The sequence below is a fragment of the Coturnix japonica genome, chromosome 14 (assembly GCF_001577835.2).
Source record: "Coturnix japonica isolate 7356 chromosome 14, Coturnix japonica 2.1, whole genome shotgun sequence".
NCBI lineage: Eukaryota > Metazoa > Chordata > Aves > Galliformes > Phasianidae > Coturnix > Coturnix japonica.
The window spans coordinates 3,102,528-3,125,941 of record NC_029529.1 but is presented as its reverse complement, the minus strand read 5'-3'; the positions used below and the strand labels follow the sequence as shown (position 1 = coordinate 3,125,941).

The 23,414-nt window shown below is 41.9% G+C and overlaps 1 protein-coding gene across 7 annotated transcripts in view; it reads left to right on the top strand.

Annotated features, from left to right (window-relative positions):
• Nucleotides 1-23,414, top strand: part of MAD1L1 (mitotic arrest deficient 1 like 1) — a 307,430-nt gene that overhangs the window by 27,847 nt on the left and 256,169 nt on the right. For all 7 annotated transcript variants that reach the window (XM_015876929.2, XM_015876934.2, XM_015876933.2 and 4 more), the window contains exon 10: nucleotides 4,924-5,010. In XM_015876929.2, coding sequence (XP_015732415.1) covers nucleotides 4,924-5,010 — 87 coding nt within the window. The remainder of the gene's footprint in view (nucleotides 1-4,923; nucleotides 5,011-23,414) is intronic.

Genomic DNA, 23,414 nt, shown 5'->3' with positions numbered 1-23,414 from the left:
AGGGTGTGTTTTGATGAGAAGAGAGCTGAGCTGGTTAACAGCTCTGTGTTGAAAGGTGTAATTTCAACAAGCTGATTCAGAACTTTAGTGGCAGGAAATGGACTGAGCAAAACCAGTGACTCCTGCTGCAGTGGTGGCAGGTGATTAGATTTATCCTGCTGAGCTTCCCCAGTTTCACCCAGAGGAAAAAAGAGAAGCCAAGCCTGGAAGATGACAGTGATGATTTGAGTGAGCTGGATCCCATTTGGAAAGGTGGCTTCCCATAACGTTAGCGTATTAATCAAACTTGACCAATTTGCTTTTGCTTCATCATGGCTTCTCTTAAACCCTTCAGCTGCCTGTTGTGTGATGCAGCCTGCAGTAGCCTGACTTCTGGGTCAACATTTAGACAAAGACAAAAGTAATAATTTCTATCTTGATTTCCAAATCTATGGGTTTGAAACTGTGTGTGAAATTCCGTTCTTCTTGAGGTCTCTTACAGCCCTTCACATGGCTACTTCCAGTTATGCAGTGTATGTGCTAACCAGATTTCAGTGCTATGCTCTGTGCTCGCTATTAGAGCAGTAGGTAGGGATGAGCAGAGCCTGAGATGTTAATGACAGCCACATGATAAGGCATTTACCATAAGTATTTCTAAAGTAGGAATGAAACTTGAAAGCTCAGTAGTTGTGATGTTTTATCTAAGTGTATTAACTGGAATCCAAGACAGTTTTCTCTCATTTTTTCCTTCTTCAAGCTATGGCTTGATTAGATTAATTACTAATTTTTCACTTGTTTCAAAAGAAACATCAATTAATTGTCTTTGGCATCATCAAGACACTTAAACACTTAAAATGCTGCTTTAGAAAGACGTTCTGCTTCAAGTGGCTAATGGGTACATTTGCTTCTGTAAGAAGCAATTGAATTTGTTGATTCTTCTGCACACAAATATGATGCTTCTCTTCTAAGTGAAGGGAACTTGCTTTCCATTTACTTTTCAGGTTTTTCTCCATTTGCTTTGCTTTTGACATAAAAGTACTAAGCATGCATTTCTTGGGGGGGACAATATACAGCGTACTTTGCTCTTGTTCTTTTTGACAGCTCTTAATCCAAGTGTTACTGCATTAAATGTATCCGAATCACCCAGTTAATTTGAGAATTCAGCTACTTTAAGAATGTTGTGTATAGTGGATTCCTGGCCTTATGGTTTAGTGTAATATAGTTAGCAGCAGCAGGAGGGTATAGGCATGATAACGGTAAGGGATGGATGCAGCTGCCTGGCGTGGAGCTGGGCTGTTGGGCTGAAGAATGATTGTTATGAAGCAACTCTGAACTTCCAGGTGTGAACACCAGATTTGAGTGGCAGTGTTTTCTTTCGGTGTAATGAAGAGAAGCCCAGGTCTGCTACCAGGATGGCGCTGATAGATGCAATGGGGAGAGAGGGGATGCTGTGAGCAAGTTTTTTCATATACTTAGGGTTAGTTTGATCAAATGAGGGATTCTGTGTAGCTGTATTCTGAGAAGTCTGTATGTACTAGTTATTGTTCCTTGCTGTACCTTTTAAAAGATGAATCATCACAGGATCTGAGCTGCTGCTGGACTTGATGGTGAAGCTTGAGAAAAATGGGCAGCGGTTCTGTGAGCATGAGATGCTGGAGATAAGGCAGCTGCAGAGTTCAGGTATATGAGAGGGCTGTTAGGGGGACTGGCTTCAAACACACAGGATCAGGCTGTTACAGACATCTCACAGCTTTTCTAATCACACGGAAATATTTAAAGTATCTAAAATGCCTCTTCAGAATTCTGCTGTTGTTGTCATGTTATTGTGCTGTTTGTTCTTCAGATGCTGCTGCCTTTCATGGGGAGAAGGAGGCATTCAAAATCTTATTGTGCTTTTTGTGCATCATAGAAAAGCATATGTGGCTTTATACTTCGAAGGAGGATGTTTAAAAAAGTAAATAAGGAATTGGTTTGAACTGAAGAAGGAGCAGTTACGCTCTCACCTTCTGTGCCTGATTCTCTCTGGTCCCTTTATTGAAGACTTTTGTCTCTGGTCTTTATCAGTTAATTGTGTTTGAATGTAAAGCAGTTTATGGATCCATCTACAACACTGTGCCAGAAATCTGGGGATGTTCCATTTCAGTTCAATGCAATTTAATTGAGACACAAATCTGTGTGTCCTGTGTCCATGATGAATTGGAACTAGACAAGTGTTTCAAGAGACTTCCAAAAGTAGTTGAAGGACTAATATTGTGTGTTAGTACTACTTTAATTCCAAACAAACTTAAGTTAAAAACCAGAGAAGATCTTAATCCCCCAAAAGGAATTGCCCAAGTGCTAATTTTTCCATTTAGTTTTATTTCTGTCTTGTACTTCCATAGTTGAATTTTAATGCCAGGTATCCAGCTGCAATCAAATCCATTCATTTGCTGTGCATTTTGAAACACTTTATAGAAGCAATGAGAGGTTGACGTTCTAATAAATTATAAATTAAAATATAATCAGTTTTTTACTCTTTAGAACATTTTCATCTGCTTACTGAGTCGTGGTTTAATGTTACTTCAGCAGCTGATTCTGAGTGCATAACTGTCAGTTCATCATGAAATGGTAATAGGTCCTTAACTAAGACAGCTCAGCAGAGCTTTCTAGCAAGTGTCTGTAAAATGCTGATGGTGTGCAGTACTAAATATATTGCAGAAGCCATTTGCCGTGTTGGAAGTTAGAAAGTACAGCAGTGGGGACTTGAAATTTAGAGCAAAAAAAAGGCTTGTTTCCAAATTAGTCTCAAATGTTCACAGTTGTTTGGGTTTTGATTCTTTTAATTGTTGCTTAAATGTTATTGTCAAAGGAAACATAGTGCCAGGCTGGGGCGGTGGGACAGAGGAGGAGAGTTCTGGCTTCCCAGGAGAATGGAACCAGAGCCAGTGGGCAATCTACACTCATTTGAAAACCACTTATTGTCATTTGTTCTCTGTGTCATCTTTATAATTACCTAGCACGATGTTCAGTTCTAATAACATACTGCTCCCGAATCATCCTGTTCTGTGTGTGTGGTTTCATACAGGATTTTGCATGGCTGATGCCAGCCGGGCATGTTTTGGGGGTTGCATGAGCTTCACCATTGCACTGGGGGAAGCTGCTTGCAGGGGCAGCACAGGGCAGTGCATGAAGAAGCAGATTTCTCACAGGGGGTCTGGATGCATTTAATTGAAGGCTGCATTTTAGTCTTCCCTTGAGTAGCAGTAGTGATGCAAGTAGTGTTGGTAAGCACTGCTGTCAGGTTCTCTTACAGCAGGCTTCAGCTTTTTAATCCAAATTAAGATATTTGTTGTTTCATGGGGAAGGGAAAAACAAAAGTTATTCACTGCTAGCCTGTCCGGCAGGTGCCTCAAGGCCAGAATGTGTTGTGTGCAGGGGTAAAGCTGTATCTGGATGCAGCATTATTTTTAGGAACTCATGAGTTAAGAGCTGTTCCCAGGGCTGGGTGGTACGTGTGCTGCTCTGGAAGGCTGACCAGTTCTCTTCAAGTTGGAAGCCCGTCTGATTTAATGTAGTTGTGCCATTCCTCTACTTGGAATGGAGTAAATTTGGGTTTTGCTGAGTTGTTTGATCAGAATGGGCGGTAGACCTTTAGAAATGGGTTTGAAACCTCCCGGTGAAGGTGTTTGGTATCAGTGTGCACAAGGGATGTCTGTGTTGATCATGCAACAAGAATTAGCTTTGTGGAAAGTTAACACTTTAGAGGTGATTAATGCCCACTGCTCCATTCTCTATTACATCCATACCAGTCCATTTTTTTTGAAGCCTGCAATGCCAGGAAAACATCCTCCAGAAATAAGTATGAGCCTAAAGCTGCCAATTGCTGAAACTCGGATTGAAAGCTGATGGTTGATTTGAATTGCCCAACAGCTGAGGGTGATTTTTTTTTAATAGGAGGTCTGTCAGTAGCTATCATTACTAGAAATCTGTGGCTTTTAGAATAGCATCTCATTCTACCATTGGATTAATTTCAGTTCCGAGTCCTGCTACATGATGGTATGAGATTCTGAGTACGTGAGAACAGAACCGAGGCAAATATACTTATCTGACCATTTAAAAATCTGTCCAATTATTTCATTGATGCGGAGACCCAACACTTGTGCTGGGAGGAGGCTCTCAACACATGGCAGAAGAGATGCCTGATGTTATCTGCCAGATGAATCTGCTGTATTTGGGTGAAGTTCGAGAGGCTTAGAATGAGGCTTTTCAGAACCTTGTTGACTTGGCATTAAACTCTGCAAAGATTGTCCACGTTGAAATCTGTGTGTCTACAGCTTCATGGCAGACTAAGTGTGCCCAGTTGATTTCTTTCTGGTTGACATTTGTGCAATGTTTTGAAGTGTCTGTTGACTTTAACAGGTGAAAGAGGATCCTGTGAAAGGGGCAGCATAATTTATATAAATCTTTTTCTCCTCAACACCAACACACGTTTATCCTTACCACATCTCTATATTCTCTTGTTAGAAGTTATGGTGGGAAGAGAACATCTACTTCCTTTCAATAAAGAAAAATGAGTCAGATCTGCTTCTTGCAGATAGAAGGTGATGAACCCAGTCTGAAATCAGATTGTTGCTGTATAGACTTTCCTTGTCAGGTATCAATATTTACATTCAGCACCTCCTTTGGGTAATTTGTTTTTTCTGATTCTACAGTTTTAGAGTTGGTTTATTGGGTTCAAGTGTGCACTGAGATGCTTTGAGTTAAATGGTAATTACAGCATAAACTAATGGCTTTAATTAAACCAGCTGTGATGTGTGTTGGGCAGGATGCAACCCTGTCATCCTAAGGGACTGGATAGCTTTGGCTGATGGAATTTATGTTTTCTGTGAGACCCTTCTAATAATCATAAATGGCATGAAGTCTTTCAATCAATGGTCTGTTAAAAGTGTCTGTTTTGTTTTGTAGGACACCTGAAGATCTCTCAAGGCAAATTGTGGCCCTGCAGCAAAGGGAGCTCATGCTGAAAGAGCAGAACTCTACCATCACAAACAGGTAAGTGATACCAGTAGTGGATGTTGGGTAGCAAGATGCTGCCATGTTAAAGCATGGGGAAGGGAAACAAAGAGTTGAGACTACAAGGACAGCTTTTTATATTTCCCTGCTGCTCTGAAGAGTTTTCCATGCTATTGCTCTTTCCCATGTTGATGAAGAGTTTTTTCCTCACGTAAATCCTTGTAGCATGAAAAAGACAAAATGTGGGAGGATGTGGCGAAGAGTTTATCCAGCTTTATTTTATAAGCTGTAGGTAGTGTTTGTAAAGGGAGATAAGCAGCTTTCCCAGACCACCACATCTGGAAAGAGAATGTCACAAATGTGCAAAGCAGAGACGCTGGGGTAGGAGGGCAGTAAGAGCTCTGAGCACTGTAACTTGCTTGCTCAGAGAACTGGTTTGTATAGCTGGTGTTGGATGAGTGCGTTAGTAGTTCCGGTGGTAGAACACTGCTAGACTGTAGAAGGAGCGGTTTGTTTGTAGAGAGAGGATACGTATGTAAAAACTGGAGGGTGTCTGAGCCTTTGCACTGTTGTGGGAGTGAACATCTCCTGAAGGAAGTAAATTTGTCTGCTGGAGCTTTACTTTCCAGACTGCGTTGGTTACACATAGTGTTTCTTAACATGATTCCTTAATGTGTCTGAAAGCACTTCCCACCCTCAGAGCACGTCTTTTCCTGCCCTGATGTCTCTTCCTGTTTAAAAGCAATATCTCCACCTTTAAAAATGGTTCTTGTGCAGTTTGCATTGCCAAAGCCTTGGCTGCTTTGTCTAAGGTGCAGAAGCACGGTGAATTTCCACTTTCAGTGTAACTGTGTTAAATATAAAGCAAACACTGTATAATTGAGCTCTGGGCAAGTGCTTATATTTGTCTTGGGCTACATTTGCATGTAAGTCTCGAGGTATGTGGTAGATTTTGGTTCATGAGGTGGTCGTATGATGGTCCCTGCCTTGCAAATGATGGGGCAGAATTCAAGCTGGGTGTTAAAAGCTTTGTGTGCTGCTGAATAAACAGAAGTGTTTATTCAGTTGTAAAATTGTTAGCCAAGTGTAAACTGCTGTGAGTGCAGATAGCCAAATTGTTGGTGTTTCTGGGAAGAATTTTAAGGATGACAAAAACAGTCCCTAATATTAGGGGAAAAATAAAAGGCATTTTGTACATGAAAAGTGCACGTAGCGAATCTCCCAGAGTCTTAATAGATCAAATAAAAGAACATTGGTAATGTTTGAGTTCTTCCCCCCCCTCCCACCTTCCCCACAGTCTGTTACTCACAGCCTGTCAGAGCAATGCTTTTTCTGAGTTTATTAATGGCCGAAGGGAATCATCTGTTGAAAAAGCAGCCTTTTGGTGCTGTCTGCTCATGCTGGATGTAATTGTGCCAATTTAGTTTAAAAATAAAAACATGATTAAGATTACTTTTTGATTTCGAATGAAATGGGCTGTAAAGCTGCTTAAATTAAAATTGTAGCATTTTCTTGATGAAATGCTCGGTGTCATTTCCAAAACTAACAATTTCAGCTCTCTTCTGCCACATACCTTATTCTGTCTTAAAGTGTAGGCAATAAGATACAGTTTTTAAACCCTTTCATTACAGATGATTTGAAAGTTCCCAGGAGAAGGTCTCGAATCTCTGGAAATAAAACCTTGTTAAGGAAGCAAATCTAATTTTCTCTCTTCCCCTGAATGACATCCAGATTCAGCTGATGGTTCCCTTCTATTTGTTTCATAATTGTCTGCAGAGTGGACGGTGTATGACAGTAACTTAATATGTGACCATGACTCCCTCTAGTGATTGAGCCCAGCAGTTATTTGGCTTTTTATTGTTTTCTCATCTATAACTTATTCAGTCTCGAGTTGGTTCGTGTTCTGTCTTCGGTACCGGTGGTTCTGTATTTCATTTATAAATAGTTGGTGCTTATTTGTGTACGGAGCTATATGCAAAAAAGGATTTTTGCCTGTCACATTAAGCTTTGATTAAACTTCTCCATTAAAATTAATGATTTGGTAGGTACTTAAGGAAACATCATCAGAAGTTGGCATCTGAGTTTATTTAAAGCAGAGAATCAGAGTTCTGGGTTACCTCTTGCTGCCATGCAAAGCTCAGTGTTCAGCAGAAGAAATGAGTGGTGTTATAGACTGTCCACGACTGTTCAGACTGCATTCATTTTCTTAGAGCACTTGCACTGGGAAAGGATGGGATGTCCAGGGCACTGTTGGTCAGCAGACTCACTTGCTGATCTAACAGAGGTAGAGGCTGCATGCAGTCAGTGAGTGATATTTCTGGTCATCAAGGAGCACTTTGGCATAGGCGGGGGAGGAGGGGGGCTGGTATTGTTCTGTGCATGCTGAGTATTCTGTCTTTACACTGCAGTTGTCTGTCTTCGTTTTAATTGCTAGCGATAGCATCTTGCCTACCTATCTTAGTGAGTGTGGTGAGCACTTATGTCCTATTTGTGTCGCAGACTGATGAGGAGTCCTCGGTTTCTATTTGATAAAAGGAGATGTTTGATAGTGAGACAGGAGTTGATTGCTTGTGTGGCCAAATACGAGCAGGACTTGACTTTAGAAAACAAGACAGGCTTGGAAAAGATGGCACAAGGGATCAGATTGCTATGTAAGGTCACTTTTCTTCCTATAGAACTAGAGACAGATGTGTAGCTCACCTGAAGCACACTGTGAAGCAGCTGATCTAGAATGAAGGGTTATGACATACTATCATTCTGGTAATGCTGTTTCCCATGCGGCATATATCTTCATTAAGCAGGCTGAACCTCATGATTGCTAATGGGTTGCTGGTGGTCTCTTGTCCACTTGCAGCACTGACATTGGACCAATGAGGTATTGTGTAGAATACAAGGCAACATGAATTCAGTGCATCAAACAGAATGAAGGGCATCTGAAAAAAGGGAGAAAAGCACTAAATCTTTGATCCTGATGCTGAGATCATAGTGCTGCTGCTTTATTCCTGTCACCTACTGTCAGAAAGCCAGCCGTGAGTTTTGACATACAGTTTTATATGTGAAAAGGGATATTTAGAACGTGTTTGAAATGATATTTTCCTTCTCCAAGGGCTCACAGAGTTCTCTTAAGAGAGATGGTTGTTTACACCTTTATTCGTATAAATCACATAAAGCTGACTTACCCAAACAACCCGCTGTGTGTTATCGCTTACAAATGGAATAAAACCCCAAACCATTGAAGGCTTGGGAATGGAGATTGCAAACGGAACAGAAAATGTTTTTAAGAGAGGCAGCAGGGATTCTCTTTTTCCAAGCAAAAAAAGACAATGAGTGAGTAATAATAAGATTGGAGCCATCCGTCTCCGTAAGTGTAGCTAGCTCAGAAGTGTGCTGTAAATCCATTGCCCATCTTCTCCTTCCTTTGGATGTCCCATGGAGAGTCAGTCACAAATACAGATGGAGCCTGTCAGCCTCTTCTCCCCAAATCTTCTGGAAAGTTGGGCAGAAGTTTAATTACAGTGAAATGTCTTTTATCTGACAGCAGGAGAAGCGCTGGCTTTTTGATAGGCTTTATGAGTTATTTTGTGATCAAAAGAAGCACTTAATGTCTAATATAGGACAAGGTAGGGATTTTTTTTTTTGTGCAACTGTATGGCGTGTCGCACCTTGATTTATACATGGGGATGTATGTGTGTCTAACACCAAATGTTTATTTGTAATGCTTCAGGGCAGTATTAACTGCTGGCAGGTTCTGCATTCATTTGGAGCAATATTACAAAGAAATGGCTGGTGGGTATTGCTCTTTCTTCTCCTCAAAGTGAATCTTTCATGCATTTATTTTTATACCGGAAAGTAGTTGATAGGTCACTCATCATAGGAACACTATCTTTTCAAATAAACATACTGAAACTGTAAGCTTCCAGGCTACATCTGGCTATTCATGATGATAATTGAGTAGCTACAAAGCTTCCTTGATTTTCTTCCCTTATGCAATAGTTAGTCTCTAGCAGAAAACAGGAAGGTAAAATAGCTTAGTCAAGACATCGGCTTCTTGCTTCTAAGAATGTGGGATTTTGCCCAGACTTGCTCATTGTGGCTGTGCCATTTTTAGCCCAGTTTCCTAAGCAAGTGAGGCAGTGAGCCTTATTACTGTGTTCTGTGTGTGAATGTATATGAGCCTTTCTGTGCCTGCTCTACTATTGTGAAGTGGCCAGTTGTCTTCTATCAAGTTTGGCAGGTGGCACAGATCCCCAGAATAATAAATCCCAACAAGTTTAATGAGAACAGCTATCCAGCTGCAGCAGGGGCATCTTTCTGCTGCAGTGTGAGGCTGTCCCCTCCTTAGGCATCAGTGCCCTGCAAGCAAGAAGTTGGTGTGGAAAATGGAAGACTGTTGGAGTAGGTATTCACCATTGGAGAGAGAAGTCTGTAGGAAACAGGGCAGCTTTAGCTCTGGAACTCGAGGAATCACTCTCTTGTTCTGTTGAAAGGCAATTCTATAGAGAGCCTAAAGAGCAGTCTCCAGGGAACAGATGTAGCTGTAATTTTACATCTTTTCAGCCTGGAGCTCTGTGGAGAATGTGCTGTGCAAACCTGGTAGAAACAAGTACTATCTGGTTTCCTGCTTTCGATCTGACTGTGCTTCTTAAAGACCAGAACATGGAAGGAGGGTCTGCCAAATGCATCTCTTCAGTGCTCCAGTTGCTTTTAATCATTAAAATGCTGTAAACCCTCTTAACTGGGATTTTTTTCCTCTTGTTCCAGGGCTGTGATTGACTGTTGGTGTTCATGCTAGCATCCCTGTTGTTTGTGCATCTTTCTATTACCAGAATAAGCTTTTATTTGTCAGCGCTCCTCTGGAGATGCTGATTAAACATTCCCTCGGGTGTCCAGGTAACAATTCATGTTATTGACCAGAAAAACATCTAAAATAAACAGTTAATGTGGTAGGTAAACATGAATTCTGTGCATCTTGCTAACTGCTGTGAAATAGGGCCTGCTCATATACTCAACAGTATAGTGTTGTGCCTGAAAAGTCTCTTCTTGGCTGGGATGTCTAAGTCAGTTGATTGTATCTGCCTGTGGAATCTGTTCAGTCCTGTTGCTTGTTTAACAGTTTCCCATCCGGATCATGGCAGCACCACTGTGTGTTGTCTTCAGACCGTTATTATGGAGATCTTTATTGTGTATTTTCTTTTTAATATGTCGTGTTTGTCCTTAGGCATTTGTGGACTGTGGTGTTGTGTGGTAAGGGGGGAAACTCTGTACTGACTTTGGGGGGAGGGGGGTAGAGAAGGGTTCTGGTTATGAATATTCTTCCTAATACCAAAGCTTTATCACTCATACAAGAGACCTGCTGTTGGCTGCGTCTAATCAACACAAAAAATGAACCGCCTTGTCTTTTTTAGCTGCGTAAGGCAAAAAGAAAAACCCCAAACTTGTCATAAATCAGCCAGCCCCCCTCCCCACCAAAAAGCAGCTTTCTTTTGCTGCTCTCCAAGTTAAATGACTAATGTGCATAATTTATTTGAGCATCTGTGCTAAAAACTTGCATACCAAGTTTGAGTTCAATGTGATCAACAATGGCGAAAATTAGGATTTATCATGGAAATGCTGACGGATGTGAACATGTGTAGGCTAAACCGGTGCCTGACAAACCTTCTTATTGTGCGATGCTAATGGTGAAACGCGGGTGGGTTTTTTTCCCCCCTGCTGTAATTGCATCCCCCCTCCCTCCCCTCTGTCTGCTTAATTTTCCCCTTTTCAAACGTGGTGAGTTTAGCTGTGCTTCGGATTTGGACCCGTATCCTTTTTTTCCTCTGCAGTCTGCACAAACCCTCCTGAGCGGTGCAGCAATACTGAGTGGGGAACAGAAGGTGGTGCCGACAGCATTGCTCTGCTCTCTGCCTCCCCTCCTCCCTCTGCCTGCACAGCCGGGCTGCTGTCACCAGCCTTATAAATTCTGGAGCCAATTAGCTCAAAAACCTTGCGAGTGGAAAGGGAGGGAAGAAAAAGCTGCAGGATGGCTCAATGTGGATGCGACTGCCTCAAGCTCTTCCCTGGAGAGCTCAGATGGGGCCTCGCGCCGCAGCTCGAGGTGTGGGGCTGCTCTGGGAGGGAGTAGTTGGTTTGGAGGAGTTGAGTATAGGGAAAAGAAGTGAGGCTTCCTTGGAAGCTGTGCTGATGGCAAAGGCCTGCTGCCAGGTGCTGCAGGGATCCCCAGGGGCTGCTTGGGCCTGGGCAGGACACTGTGCTGGTTTCTCCACCTTTATCCGGCAGCCTCCTGTTGAAGCCAGTTTCTTTTCTTCATTTCCTTGTTCCATCCTAATTCCTTCTCTGTATGTTTTTAACCAAAGGTTGGCATCTGATTCGCTTGTAGTTTTAGTGGTGACCTCAGGTATTTTTAATACTTGGTTGCACCAGAAGGACCAGATCTGATGTCTGGAAAAGGCCCATTGGGGCTGCGTGGTTGGGCTTTGAAACTGGGCTTTATAAGAGTACAGATTGGTGATCTAACAACACATTTCCTTTCTGTCATATTTTATGCATGTACTGTGGCTTTTTTGCACGTTTTCAATATTTAAAACAACGTTCACATATTCATAAGTTGTAAAATATGTTCTCACTGTTAAGATGTGGAAATTAGTTTTATAAGAAACAACAACAACAAAACCTCCAACTTTCCTTTTATCCAAGCAATGGAAATCCAATTCTTGTGGGTGAAATAACCACTGAAAAGGCTTTTTGTTTCTCAGCCAGACAAAGCTTTTGAAATATTTATGGCAATAAAGCAAAATGTGTCCCTTTCTGGTTGTACAAATAAGGGATTATCAGATCTAGCCTATGACATTTGCAATCCATGGAGTCCGAAGTATATAATACAAATAGAGTGTGTGTTTTAAGGAAGTACCATGATGGTTTTTGTGTTACTGTTTTGGAGAGGCTGCTGACAAAGTATTGCATATCCATGGATCAGACAAATGCAAGAAATGCCTCTTTCTGCAGCTCACAACACAGGTAAACGCTGCCATCAAGGCAGTGCATTAACTGATTCTTAGAAGCCAAATGTGTGTTGCTTGTGATGATGCATCTTTATCTTCTAAAAGAGCAAGACTGCAGTCACTTGTGTAACTGGGAACATGGAGCGGTGCTGCTCGCATCCCTTTCAGTTGAAAGAGTCTGACTCCTTTGCCATCGAGGATATAATAGCAACACGAGCTGTCTGGCTGCATTACTCTCCCAGTTTACTGAGTGAATTTGCTCATCTGGGTCTCATGCCTTGGTTTTTTGTTCTGTGAATCTTGTACTGGTGTAAGAATTGGAGCTGGTTGAAATCAGAGTGCATTTTCATCATCCAGCAAATGAAGGTTTGTAGGGAGAAGCAATACCTTTCATTAGGCCAGCTGATAAGATTAGAAGAAAAGATGTGTTTGGGCACAGGGCCAGTGCTCAGATCTGATACAGATGCAGAAGCCTTCAGGCTTAATACGGGTTGAGAACAATTGCTCTGAGTTTAACTTGATTAGACAACTTGAGAAAGAAGGTAGCGGGCACGTGCAGGATGGAGGGGATGTCAGAAGAGGTGAAGAAAATGCTGTTAGCATCTATGAGAAACACTCTTAAGTTGTTCTGATGCACGATCAGGTGTATGTACTTTGACAACACATTAATAGTATGAACTTCTTCCGTGTAGAAGGAGCTTAGAAGAAGATACAGTGTCGTGTTTTTGCTGGAGGTATATACCAATAAATACTGTGATTCGCTGACTCAGCTCTAATATGTCTGACGTGCACATAAAGGACTAGAGCTTCAATTTTATATTGACCAAAAATATTATTTTCTGTACCATCAATAAAATCATTTTATCATGTTGTTTGACTTATCTCCCCTGGGCAGTCAGCTACAGCAGCGAGTCTGAACCTGCTGTTACAGTGACTGTTGAATGAGTTTAGCTTCATTTGTCCAAATGTGTTCTATGATAAAGCTTTCCTGTTTCCTGAGATTTAGTATTTCTGCTGCTGGTTCTTATGGGTACAGTAGGATATATATCAAGATAACTGGGGGCAAAGTGTTGCCTAAAAAATTCATGTTCTTAAGCTAATTACACTTTATATTGCCAATGACCGTTTGGAAGCCTTTTATTTGCATGGATTGTGGATGCCTCCAAAGAAAATGCCTTTATACATGGAGAAAATGCACTCCAGTCATCTCCTCTAACCAGAATACAGTTCTGCTGTGTAGAATGTGCTGCTTTCTGAAAGAACCTCATAGAGTGGCTCTTCTGAATGGCTGGAGAAGAGGAACATCTGGACTGGGTCATCTTACAGGGGTCCCTCTTGAAGGTGGGAGTTCTGTGTATGAACGGTGGCATGGGGACATTCTGGAACTTACAGAACAAGTATTCATTAATATTTTAAGTCAGAGAAAACTTGAAATTCATGCCAGGTCCCTTGGGAAATTTGTGGCTCGGTGGCAAACTCGTGGATGAGAACGTGAGCCTTGTTTCAAATGCTCTTGTAGGTATAAAGCAGACATCTCTCGGTTCTTGCAAGACTTTAATTTGGATTTTTTTTTCCCCCTTTGTCTTAAGATAACTCACTGCTTCCTTAAATTAATGCAGCTGTTCTTGAATGAAATATAGGAGAGACGGTGAAGCTTCAGTAGTTTTTCTTTCTCTGTCCTTGGAGACTTTTGTCCAGCTCTTGAATGAGAAATGAAAGAGAGAAGGGTAGGCGCAGCTCTCATGGATGCTGTAGCTGTCATTGAAGCTGGCAGAAGTTACAGTGTCCTTCTCCTTGTAAACCCAGCAGTCCTGGTCAGACATCATCAGACTTCATTGGTTTTGATGTTTTAAAAATAAAGTGAGTGGCTTTGATTGACATCTTTTGTTAACGTGTACAGACCTCAAAGAAGTTCCTGGTGTCAGTAAAGAACTGAATCCAGTCAAGGAGTCAGTGCAGGTGCTTCCACATTTGATCAGTCAGGCTACTCTTTTGGTTGCTTTTTTTCCCCCAAAGTTCCTTCCACTCCAGCTTTGTTGCTTTGAAGAGAGATAAGACCAGCATTGTCTCCACTGTGAGACATTAAGCTGTATCCTAGGAATGTGCCCTTTTTAGAACAGTGCTGGGGACTCATGAATTTGAATCCCCAAATGAGGTGTTTTTTTATTAAGCATGCCTCCAAATGTAAAAACTGATTGTAACAGAGACAAAGCGACTGTATCCAGTCCACTTCCTTTTGGTTCAGACATGAATCTTTCTAACCAACCACCCAAATCACCACCTGTCTAGAAAGAGGTGTTTGTTATTATTTAAGAGGGAAGCCACTACTCTGACTTACACTGACACAGAAGCCATTTATGTGTTCTCATTCTGGGATTTATAGAGCTGTGTGCTCCTGGCTGTGTCAGAAGAGGATTACATGCAGGTCAGGTTGGGGTGCAGGAAATTTCAGAGCAATAGGAGTAGGGCAGGGCAGGCAAAACAGGATTTCTAAAGCTTTTCTTTCTAGGAGGAGGCTGATGCTGGAGTGGCTGCATAGTTCCACCTGGCCCTGGATAGATCCTCTCTGAAGCCTGATAAAGTGCTATTTATGCTGTTTCAAGGTGTGTAAGGGCATGGGTTGCTGCTTATGGTGTCTGATGTGGTGCTTTTGTAAAACACTGCAGCTATATAAGGGAAGCAGGACCAGGAGCTGAGGGGCCAGTGTTAAGACTGAAATGTTCAAAGCAAGCGTGCCTTCAGAAGCAGCTGAAGCTCAAAACTTGTATGGCATTGAGCAAGTGAGAGATCTGTCCTGGCTTGTGGAAATGATAATGAACAAGGATTGTGCTCAAACTTATTAAAACCTGTCTGTTGCTGCTTGTGCAGAAGTGCTATTCTTACCATTGGCAGCTCCTAAAACGTTTTTGCCTGTAACTCAAACTCAGGTGTTGTCATTCTGCTTCATGCCATCATGTTATAAAGTCAATTTGTTGTGTTTTTTGTTTCCATCAGCTCTGTATCCCACTGATGAAGCAGCATCCCAAGAAAGCTGTGGGAGTCCTCCAGAGTGGTGGGAGAACTCAGCAGTTCAGTGGCTCTGGGATAGACGACTGTGATGCCCTGCCATAGGCTTCTGCATGCTGTGTGCACGTAGGAGCAGCAGAGGATGGGATCACTTGTGAGAACAGTTTAGGTTTTTGTACCTAAGAATCTGTCACAACAACTTGAGTTTCACATCAGTGTGAATTTACTGTTTTGCCTCACGTGTCGTTATGGCAGATAATGTGAATAAGAGAGTAGGTAAGATGGGGAGGAATGCAGAAGAGCAACCTGAAAATCATCTTCTAACTCCATCTTCTGCAGAAAAGGGGTGGAGTGTGAAGAGAGAAAGCACATCACTACAGCAAAGCCAGCTGCAGCTGAGCGAAGCCTGATACAGGAGATGAGTAAATCATCAATATTTCAGATTGCTGCTTTTATAAACAAATGTTAGAAAGCGAGAACGAAAACCCGAGGAAACAACACTGAAGAGTGAATCTCTGTGTGTTAATGTCCCTCGAGTCCCTGGCTGGTAGGAGGAAAGGTTGTTTGAATTTTAAATGGATTTAAATTCCTTTTCATTTTGTGGTCCTTGCTGTTCTGTGTATATTGTCCCTGGGAAGTGAGCAGAGAATAAAACTCCTGTGTTTTTATGCTTGGCTGATTTTTAGTGTTCCCCTGTATTTTTTTCAGCTGTAAACGTTGCAGACTTTATTACATTTAAACTGGTTTTAATGTAGTAGGTCATAAAACCAAAGAAAGGAGAGGCAGTGTCCACTGCAGGTGTTTTTAGTGCAGAGAAGGTGCTTGGCAGTCACTGAAAGGCTGAAACTCCGGAATCATCAACTTAGTGAAGACAGTTCAGAAATGAGAAACCTGTCACAGCTGAGAAGGCTTTTTTTTAACAATGAAATTCCTCCTTCTCCTTTCATCTGAGAAGCTGGTTCATGCTTTGAGGCATCAAATCTGAAGAGAGAAGAGAGGCTGCTACATAACAAAGGTTCAGCAAGTTCTATGTGCGTAGCAATACGGCGTAGTTGCATATTTGTATATTGTGTGTTATAGCTGAGGCTCTTTGGAACTGACTGCTCCTGCGTAACCAAGAGTTACACAGGAAGGAAAGGACCTTCACTGAACTCTGAGCTGTGAGGGACACGTGTGTGTCAGTGCTATTCCTGCAAGCTTTAGGCCAGCAATGAGGGCTCTGTTGCTTTTCCACGTGGAGCCAAATGATGACAACTGCTTGCTTGTGCCTTCCTACCTCACTTCTGATGCAAAGGCCCTTCTTAGAGGAGGGGTACATGAGTGTCAGTAGATCATGGGCTCTGCCCAAGCCAGGGCTGAGTTACGAATGTTGGAATTATGAGCAATTCAGCTCTTTCTATTAATTATGGTTAGTTTTCCTGCTGTGATGTGTATAATCCATGCTTTAAAGATTTCATCCCTCTGCTTCAGGAAGTCAGTTACCTCCCCTGCGCTGTAAAACTAAAATAGCTTGAAGAGAGATAGTTATTGGTGTGTGGTTTCATGGGTATATTTGACATTTCTTAACTGTTGAATATATGGCTTTGAAACTTCCCTCAGAGAGGGGAAAGCTTGCTCTCTCTGATCTCTGTGTGGGTCAGAACTTCATTTAATACCTCTTGACATTAAAACTGTTTAAGAGAACTGGTGCTTGTGCGGTTTTCTGTTAGTTTAATTCACCAATTTCACCACAGCTTAGAGGATATTAAATGTTTATGGGAAACATTTATGACAATTTCTATGAGTGCCAACTTCCAGCTAATGGGTGTCACAAACTTTTATCTCTTAGCAGCGACTTTGAACCAAGCTGAGCCTTCAGCACAGAGACAGAACCACAGAGGGGAGCTGGAGGTGGACCAACCCTTCTTGGAGTCTTTACCATATTAGAACAGGGACTGTTTGCTTTGCTGCTGCTTTAAAACAGATAGCAGAACAACAAAACTTAATCCATCCCAAGTATTGAAAGGATTCCTTTAGTAGCAGTTGGTTAACATGTTTCAAAACTGACCCTCGATTATTTAGCAAGGCAATTAGAGCTTTTAGTGTTTTTCTGGACCATTGTGCCTGGGACTGCTTAAAGCCTGGTGAGGAGAGATGAGGCTTGAGTTAAACCCAGGTGTGTATAAAAGGCATGAGAATAATGTCTTATCTTGCCAAAGTACATACTGCATTGAGTTAATGTATTTTACTGCTCCACAGTCACAGATTTCTCTCAGGCTCTTTTCTTCTTTGTCTTTAATTTGTATTCACATTTTCATCTTCCTCTTTTTCCCATTCCTTTTTTTTTTGCCCTTTTGTTGTTTTTAGCTGCAATACCTTATACAATCTCTTTGAAATAAACTGTATCTCATATAGAAATTACCAGCAGGGAGACCATTGGATGAGAAGTAGCGTTCTTTTCTCTGCTGTGCTGGGTAATGATTTCCTGCTTCCAGGAGCAGGAGATTAAAATTCTGGGGAGAGGATTTGCCCCCTTCCTCACACAGCAAGGCCCTGTGCCAGGGCTCAATCATTTCCTCTGTAGCAGCAGGAGCAGAGGTAATGTGATGCTGTGGTCATTCAATCAGTGGTAGAAATGCTTTAATCTCTTCTATTCTGTCTGATAAACGCTTTCTTCTTTGTTATGAATTGCAGATTTCTGGTGTTCCTATTGTTGCAGGGATTGGGGAAGAAAAGAGATCATCCTGTCCAGTTAAGTGTTCAGAGAAGATGCATTCCTTTATTCCCAGAGATACTTTGAGATTTACTTAAAGTGCAGTTGTGGGAAGGGCAGAAAAAGCATAGGAAAGAAGGTGGCACGTCTGTTAAATCACACCACAGCTTGGAGTTTTCTTCATGGAGACAACTTGTATTCAGCAAGTGACTTTTATTTGGAGTCAGAGCAGTTTCTGCTTCAGCGTGTGGCCTTTGCTGAGAATAATCAGGATGCTCTGTGTTAATTAGGGAGATGAACTTCTGACCAGTGCAGCCACTTCCTTTGTTGTATGAGCCACAGGACAGTGAAGTTGTGGTCACATCTGATGCCAAGTGAGGCTGACGCAGCTCCAAGAGCCATCTCCAATTTTGACCTATTTGTTCCCCTTCACTGCAGCAGTTGCACAAAACTGTAATGGATGCGTATCGACTTTGCTGCTTTATTTTGCTCCCTTTGCTATATTGACATGAGTTAATAGGGCAGAAGCAGAAGACAGACGGTGTACAAAGTAGAAAGAGATTTTATGTCAATAGGGATTGTAAGATAAGAAATACAGTATTGAGGGTGAGCTCAAAGAGAGCTAAAAGCTGGCCAGAACCACTCAGTGTGCCTGCAGGAGGAAGGCAGTGACCCAGAGCCATAAACCATTTTTTGGCAGCAAGGTTTTCTTGTGTCCTGTGACACGTTCTGAGATGCTGGTCAATGGATTTTTCTCAGTACTGTCAAATTGCTGGGACTCTGAGGTTGTTGTCTTCTGTAACGCTGTTAGTGTTTTATAATATCAGCTTTACAAGTCTTTGCTTGATTGGTCAATATTATTATTAAAGGAGAGAGCCTCAATTTCTAATGGTAGTACTGGGTCTGGTCTGATTTGGCATTGTGAAAAGTGAAAATGAATGTTTCAAGTGAAACTTAAACTTGGAGGTAATTGGAAGTGGATGGAGGAACAAATTCTGATTGAGTTCTGAGTTCACCAAGACTCAGAATGATGTAGTTCATTTAAACTATTTAATAAATGGAGTGTATGCTAGAGGATTTAAAAGCAGGTTAGTGAGAGCTTAATACTGCCTGCATTCTTGGATGAAGAAAAACATTTAGGTGTTCTTGTGCTTATTGGCTCAAACAAGCATTTGAGTATATAGTAGTAGCTTGAACAGGTAAATAAATACTCTCATTGGTATCGGGAAACAATTTGAAGACCTTAGAAGTGATGTAGTGCTGCTGTACAGTGCGCTGTCAGAGCCTTGCTTAGCATGGTGCTGAATTATAGAAAAGATACTGCCGTGGGCAAGGAGCAGCCCTGGATAATAAATTACAGCAGGTATTTGGAAACCAGCTAAATATATTTTTGGGGGAAGATGAAAGGAAGCTCTTAGCATCTCTTACAATTATGAAAGAGATTAGTTGTGCTGCTGGCGAAGTTATTTACATGGTTTGACAATGAAGAAATGAGTAGTTTAGTTAATTATTGGAAAGACAGAAATAAATGAGTGTTTAGACCTAGTTAGATTACGCGCGGATACAGGAAAAAGACTGAAAAGGGTGTAGGGAAAGGCCTGTTTACTTGGACAAGCCTTCAGTTAGCTTTTGTTTGAGAACTATTTGTTGCTTTTTTGAGATGGAGGGAGACATTATTTTTGTTTTGTTGATATTTGTCATCATAGTTTAATGTTTGTGGAAAGTGAACACTGCATGCATTTCTAAAGGAGCTTTGCCCAGCTGGGCTCATAAAGCTCTTCTGTTTTTGCACTGGGCCTGGGTGGAACTAGAGCAAAGAGTAATTGTCATTCAGTGCACGGCAGGTTAAACATGAGAACTGTGCTATGAACTGCTGGTGACACAAGTGGGAGAGTTCACTGGAGGAGGTAACATCTTCATTCTCAGGAGAAGGGAAAGAAAGGAAACTTCTTTCTGCTTTGAATGTTGTGGGGTGGTTGTTGTTGTTAAAATGTCTGTGATTAAACATACAGCATATGAGTGTTTGTCTGGATGTTGAGGAGGTAGGAGACGCACTGATGTCTGCAGTTTTGTACGTGGTTATCTTGGTGAGGCTCTGCCTGATGCTGGTTTTGAGCTGAGGTCCTGGCAGGTCCAACTGAAGGCTGTAGTGACAGTCACCTTTTGGGCTGCCTCTGATCTCCTGGAAACATTTATTGCTGCTGGGGAGGCAGCGTGTGGAAGGAGTGCTGGGGAAAAGGATAAAAGAAGTAGTGAAGAAGTTGAGAAAGAGGATTCTTCCAGATAATGGTTGGAAATAAGCACAGAAATCCCTATGGACAGCAATCCTCCCAACTGTATGAACTGCTTTTGTAGTAATTAATGTATCTGATTCAATTAATAATTGAGAAATAAAAATGATAAACAAATGTAAATGAAGAAATGGGGGCCTGCGTTGTTCATTTGCTAATGAGATCTTTCTGGAGCTCTCTGTGATCAGGGGAACTGCAGATCAAAGCTTCAGTCATCAGCCACAAGATGGCAAACTGAATACCCCGACTCTTCAAACCTTCTGTGGTTTCTTTTGTTGGTGTGCAAATTGTCTTTGGTGTTTTCTGAAGGAAGATTGATATATTTTGGGTTGATGTGACATATTTTGATACATCACTGCAGTTTGAAATGCTGCTGTGAAATCTGAACTTACTGTCAGATTTCGTTTTGTCTTCTATTACTATTTGCTGTTTCTTTGCCCACTTGGTCTTTGTCCAGTTATTAATTATTGCTGCCATGTTAGATCTTTTACTAAATATGTTTAGAATACACACGGTGCTAATTACAAGGATTCATACTGCATTATCTTCATAGTTCTGAATCTTTTCATGAAAGATTCAACACATGGTTTGTGGTAAAGCACAGGAGTTCTTGCAGGCTGTTGGCTGGTGATGCTCAGCAGTAGGGTGTGCTTGTCTGCTTCTGTACAGCCCCCAGGTGTTGAGAAGCACTGCATCCCAACCTCTTCACACTCCCCTGGAGGTACTGTGTTACAGGTTTTGTTTGCTATTAGTGATGTACCCATTTCAAAGGAGTGTCAGGCAGTAGCCAAAATGTTTCCTTCCCTCCCAATTCTTGGCGAATGTAGCTGTTGAATTTTGCTATATTTGAAGAGGAGAATTATTAAGAGTAGTTTTTTATTATATCCATAGCGTATTCCAACAATTGATCTGTTGCACATGAAAATTCCCTACAAGAGCAAGGCTTTTACTTGTCAGTTCTTCTCAGTTTAAGCACTGCTCTTGTTCCTCTTGCCCTGAGCTGACACTTGCTCTCTCTGAGCCTGCCCTGTGCTGAGAATCACACTTCAGGTGTACGTGTGTTCAACCTGCTGAGGCTTCATGCCAAGCCTGGGAGTCCTGGGGGAAATGTTGCTCTTTTCACTCTGCCTGCCTGGCAGCAGGCTCTGCTTTTAATGCCGTGCTAGCACAGGTCTGGAGGCTTTTGCACTGACTGCATTGTAGCAGGCTTTTTTTTTTCCCCTTAGGCTGTCATGGAGGGAAAACTCACTTTTTGGACTAGCTGTGTGTGGGAATTAAGTTTGTTCTGTTTGGACAGTAGCTGCTTTTGTCATCCTCTTGGCTACCCTGGTCAGACTTGAGACCTGGGGAGGTCTTTTAAAGCTGTGAAGCAGCAAGGGAGAAGAGCAAGTGTATGGTTTTCACTTAAGCAAAATGCAAGGACAGCCGGCTTGCCCAATTTAGTTGGAGAGCAGCAAGGAGAAGAGCATGTGCTTTCTTTGCCCACACATTCATAAGTAGCAGAGGATGAGGAGAGAGAGGGGGGAGGTGAGAGAAGAGGAAGCACAGACAATGCTGGGCTGATAAGGGTGATGTGGGAGGGGATTACTTGACAGGGACAGTTCTGGAGGTATAACAAAAATCCAGAGGAAATGCAGCTTAACTAGTTCTGGTCAGTATCTGATGTGGTATGTGTGTATGTGATAATTCCTCGTGGATGGAGGGCAGCTGTGTACCAGAGTGTCTCAGCTTCTTTCACTGCAGCACCTAGATTGTGTTCTTGATAGGAAATCGTGATGTTTGCTGTCCCAAGAAAAAGCATAAAGAATGTCAAGAGAACTAAAATATGGACAGGATCGAAAGGGAGAAAATTCAGCCATTGAGTGGAAAAATATTTGATCTTTTGGATATGCCTATAACTAGATTTGAATGGATTTGATTTCAGTTTTTGCACTGCCTCTGTCCACTAAACCTACATCTGTCTGATTTCTGGTCCATGTTTTATTATTGCCATCCTCACCTCCTGGTATTTTGCAGCCCTTATGTTTCTCTCTCTTCTCCAGGGCACTTTGTGGGCTGCTGGGTCCCTTCTTAGCATAGCAGCCTCAGAACTGCTGCTGCCATCAGGCCCTGCCTGCCTGTGTGGTGGGGATGGGAGCTGAAGTGGCTGGGAATCAGAACTGAGCTGAGTGCCAACAGCCAAAAATAAACAGCACTTCTAAATGTTGACTTTTAAAAATCAGTCTCCTTCCTTAAAAATAAGTGTTGAACGCTGCCATGTCTTATGATAAATGGTTGTGTAGTCTTGCATTTATGGCTTTGTTAGATGTCAAATGTAATTTCCTTGTTAAAAACAAGCTGCACAACCGCAGTAATCCAAGCGGTGTGTTTACCTGCGTGTTACAGAAGAGATTGAAATGTTACTTTTGAAGTTCACTTCTACTATCCTACGTAGGGGGGAAATGCACTGAAATGGGAAACCATGGAAATGCTGCTGTTTTTATTCTGCTAATTCTGTTGGAAAACTTCTGGAGGCGGATACACAGAATTCATTCTATTAATCACTTCTACCCAGAACAGCAGTTTATGAAATACAATAAGCACTAAAATTAGATCAGTCCCCAACCAATAAGTTGTATGTCTCACAGCGATGCCTGGGGCAAACAGAAGCCTTAGGAACTGGGAAATGAATGCAGTTCACCCTGATATTTCCTTTAGTTACTGGAAGATGCTGAGGTTGGACACATGCAGACCTTTGTTTCCTAGAATCCAGCAAGAGGGATGTTTCCAAATACTTTTTATTTTGGAAAGCACACTCACAAAACAATTTTATTTTAAATGTGAGAACACTGTAGTATTCAGTCAGTGCTGTAGGCGTGCTGTGCTGTAAGACTGACATTTAAACACTGCTCTCATTAGTGAGCTGGATTTTCCTTGCCCTTATCTAAAGATTCACATTTGATTTGTTTCTTTGGGAGGGAGGTGGGAGTGGGGACGAGTTCGTGTTTTACTCAAGCTGTTTCACCAAAGCTGCTGAGCACTTCCTGCTGAAAGCTCCTGAAAGCTGCTGGTTGTGTTTGATGCTGAGGGCAAATGAAAGGTGAGGAAGATGAGGTGTTTCTGCTTGAGAACTTTCCAAGATGGTATGTTGTATGTCTTGGAAGATGCTGGTGGGCCGCAGCAATCACCTTTCACTTTCATTGGAAGAACAGTCGGCCTCACAAGAGGAGGGAAGGCCCTGTACATTCAATGGTTGTGTGCATCTCTTCTCCTTTGCAGCTTATGTTTAGTACTGCTTTATAGATTTGAGAGCATTCAGCTTCACCTCTGGGGTGGCTGAGTTGCTGTTTGTTACCTTTGTTACCCTGAGTCCATCAGAGATGACGGGGATCTCTTTACTCACGTTGCTTAGCAAGAACACAAAGTGATTCTTATCTTAATTAGTTTGGATTGTAATTTAATTGAAAATGGAGCAAG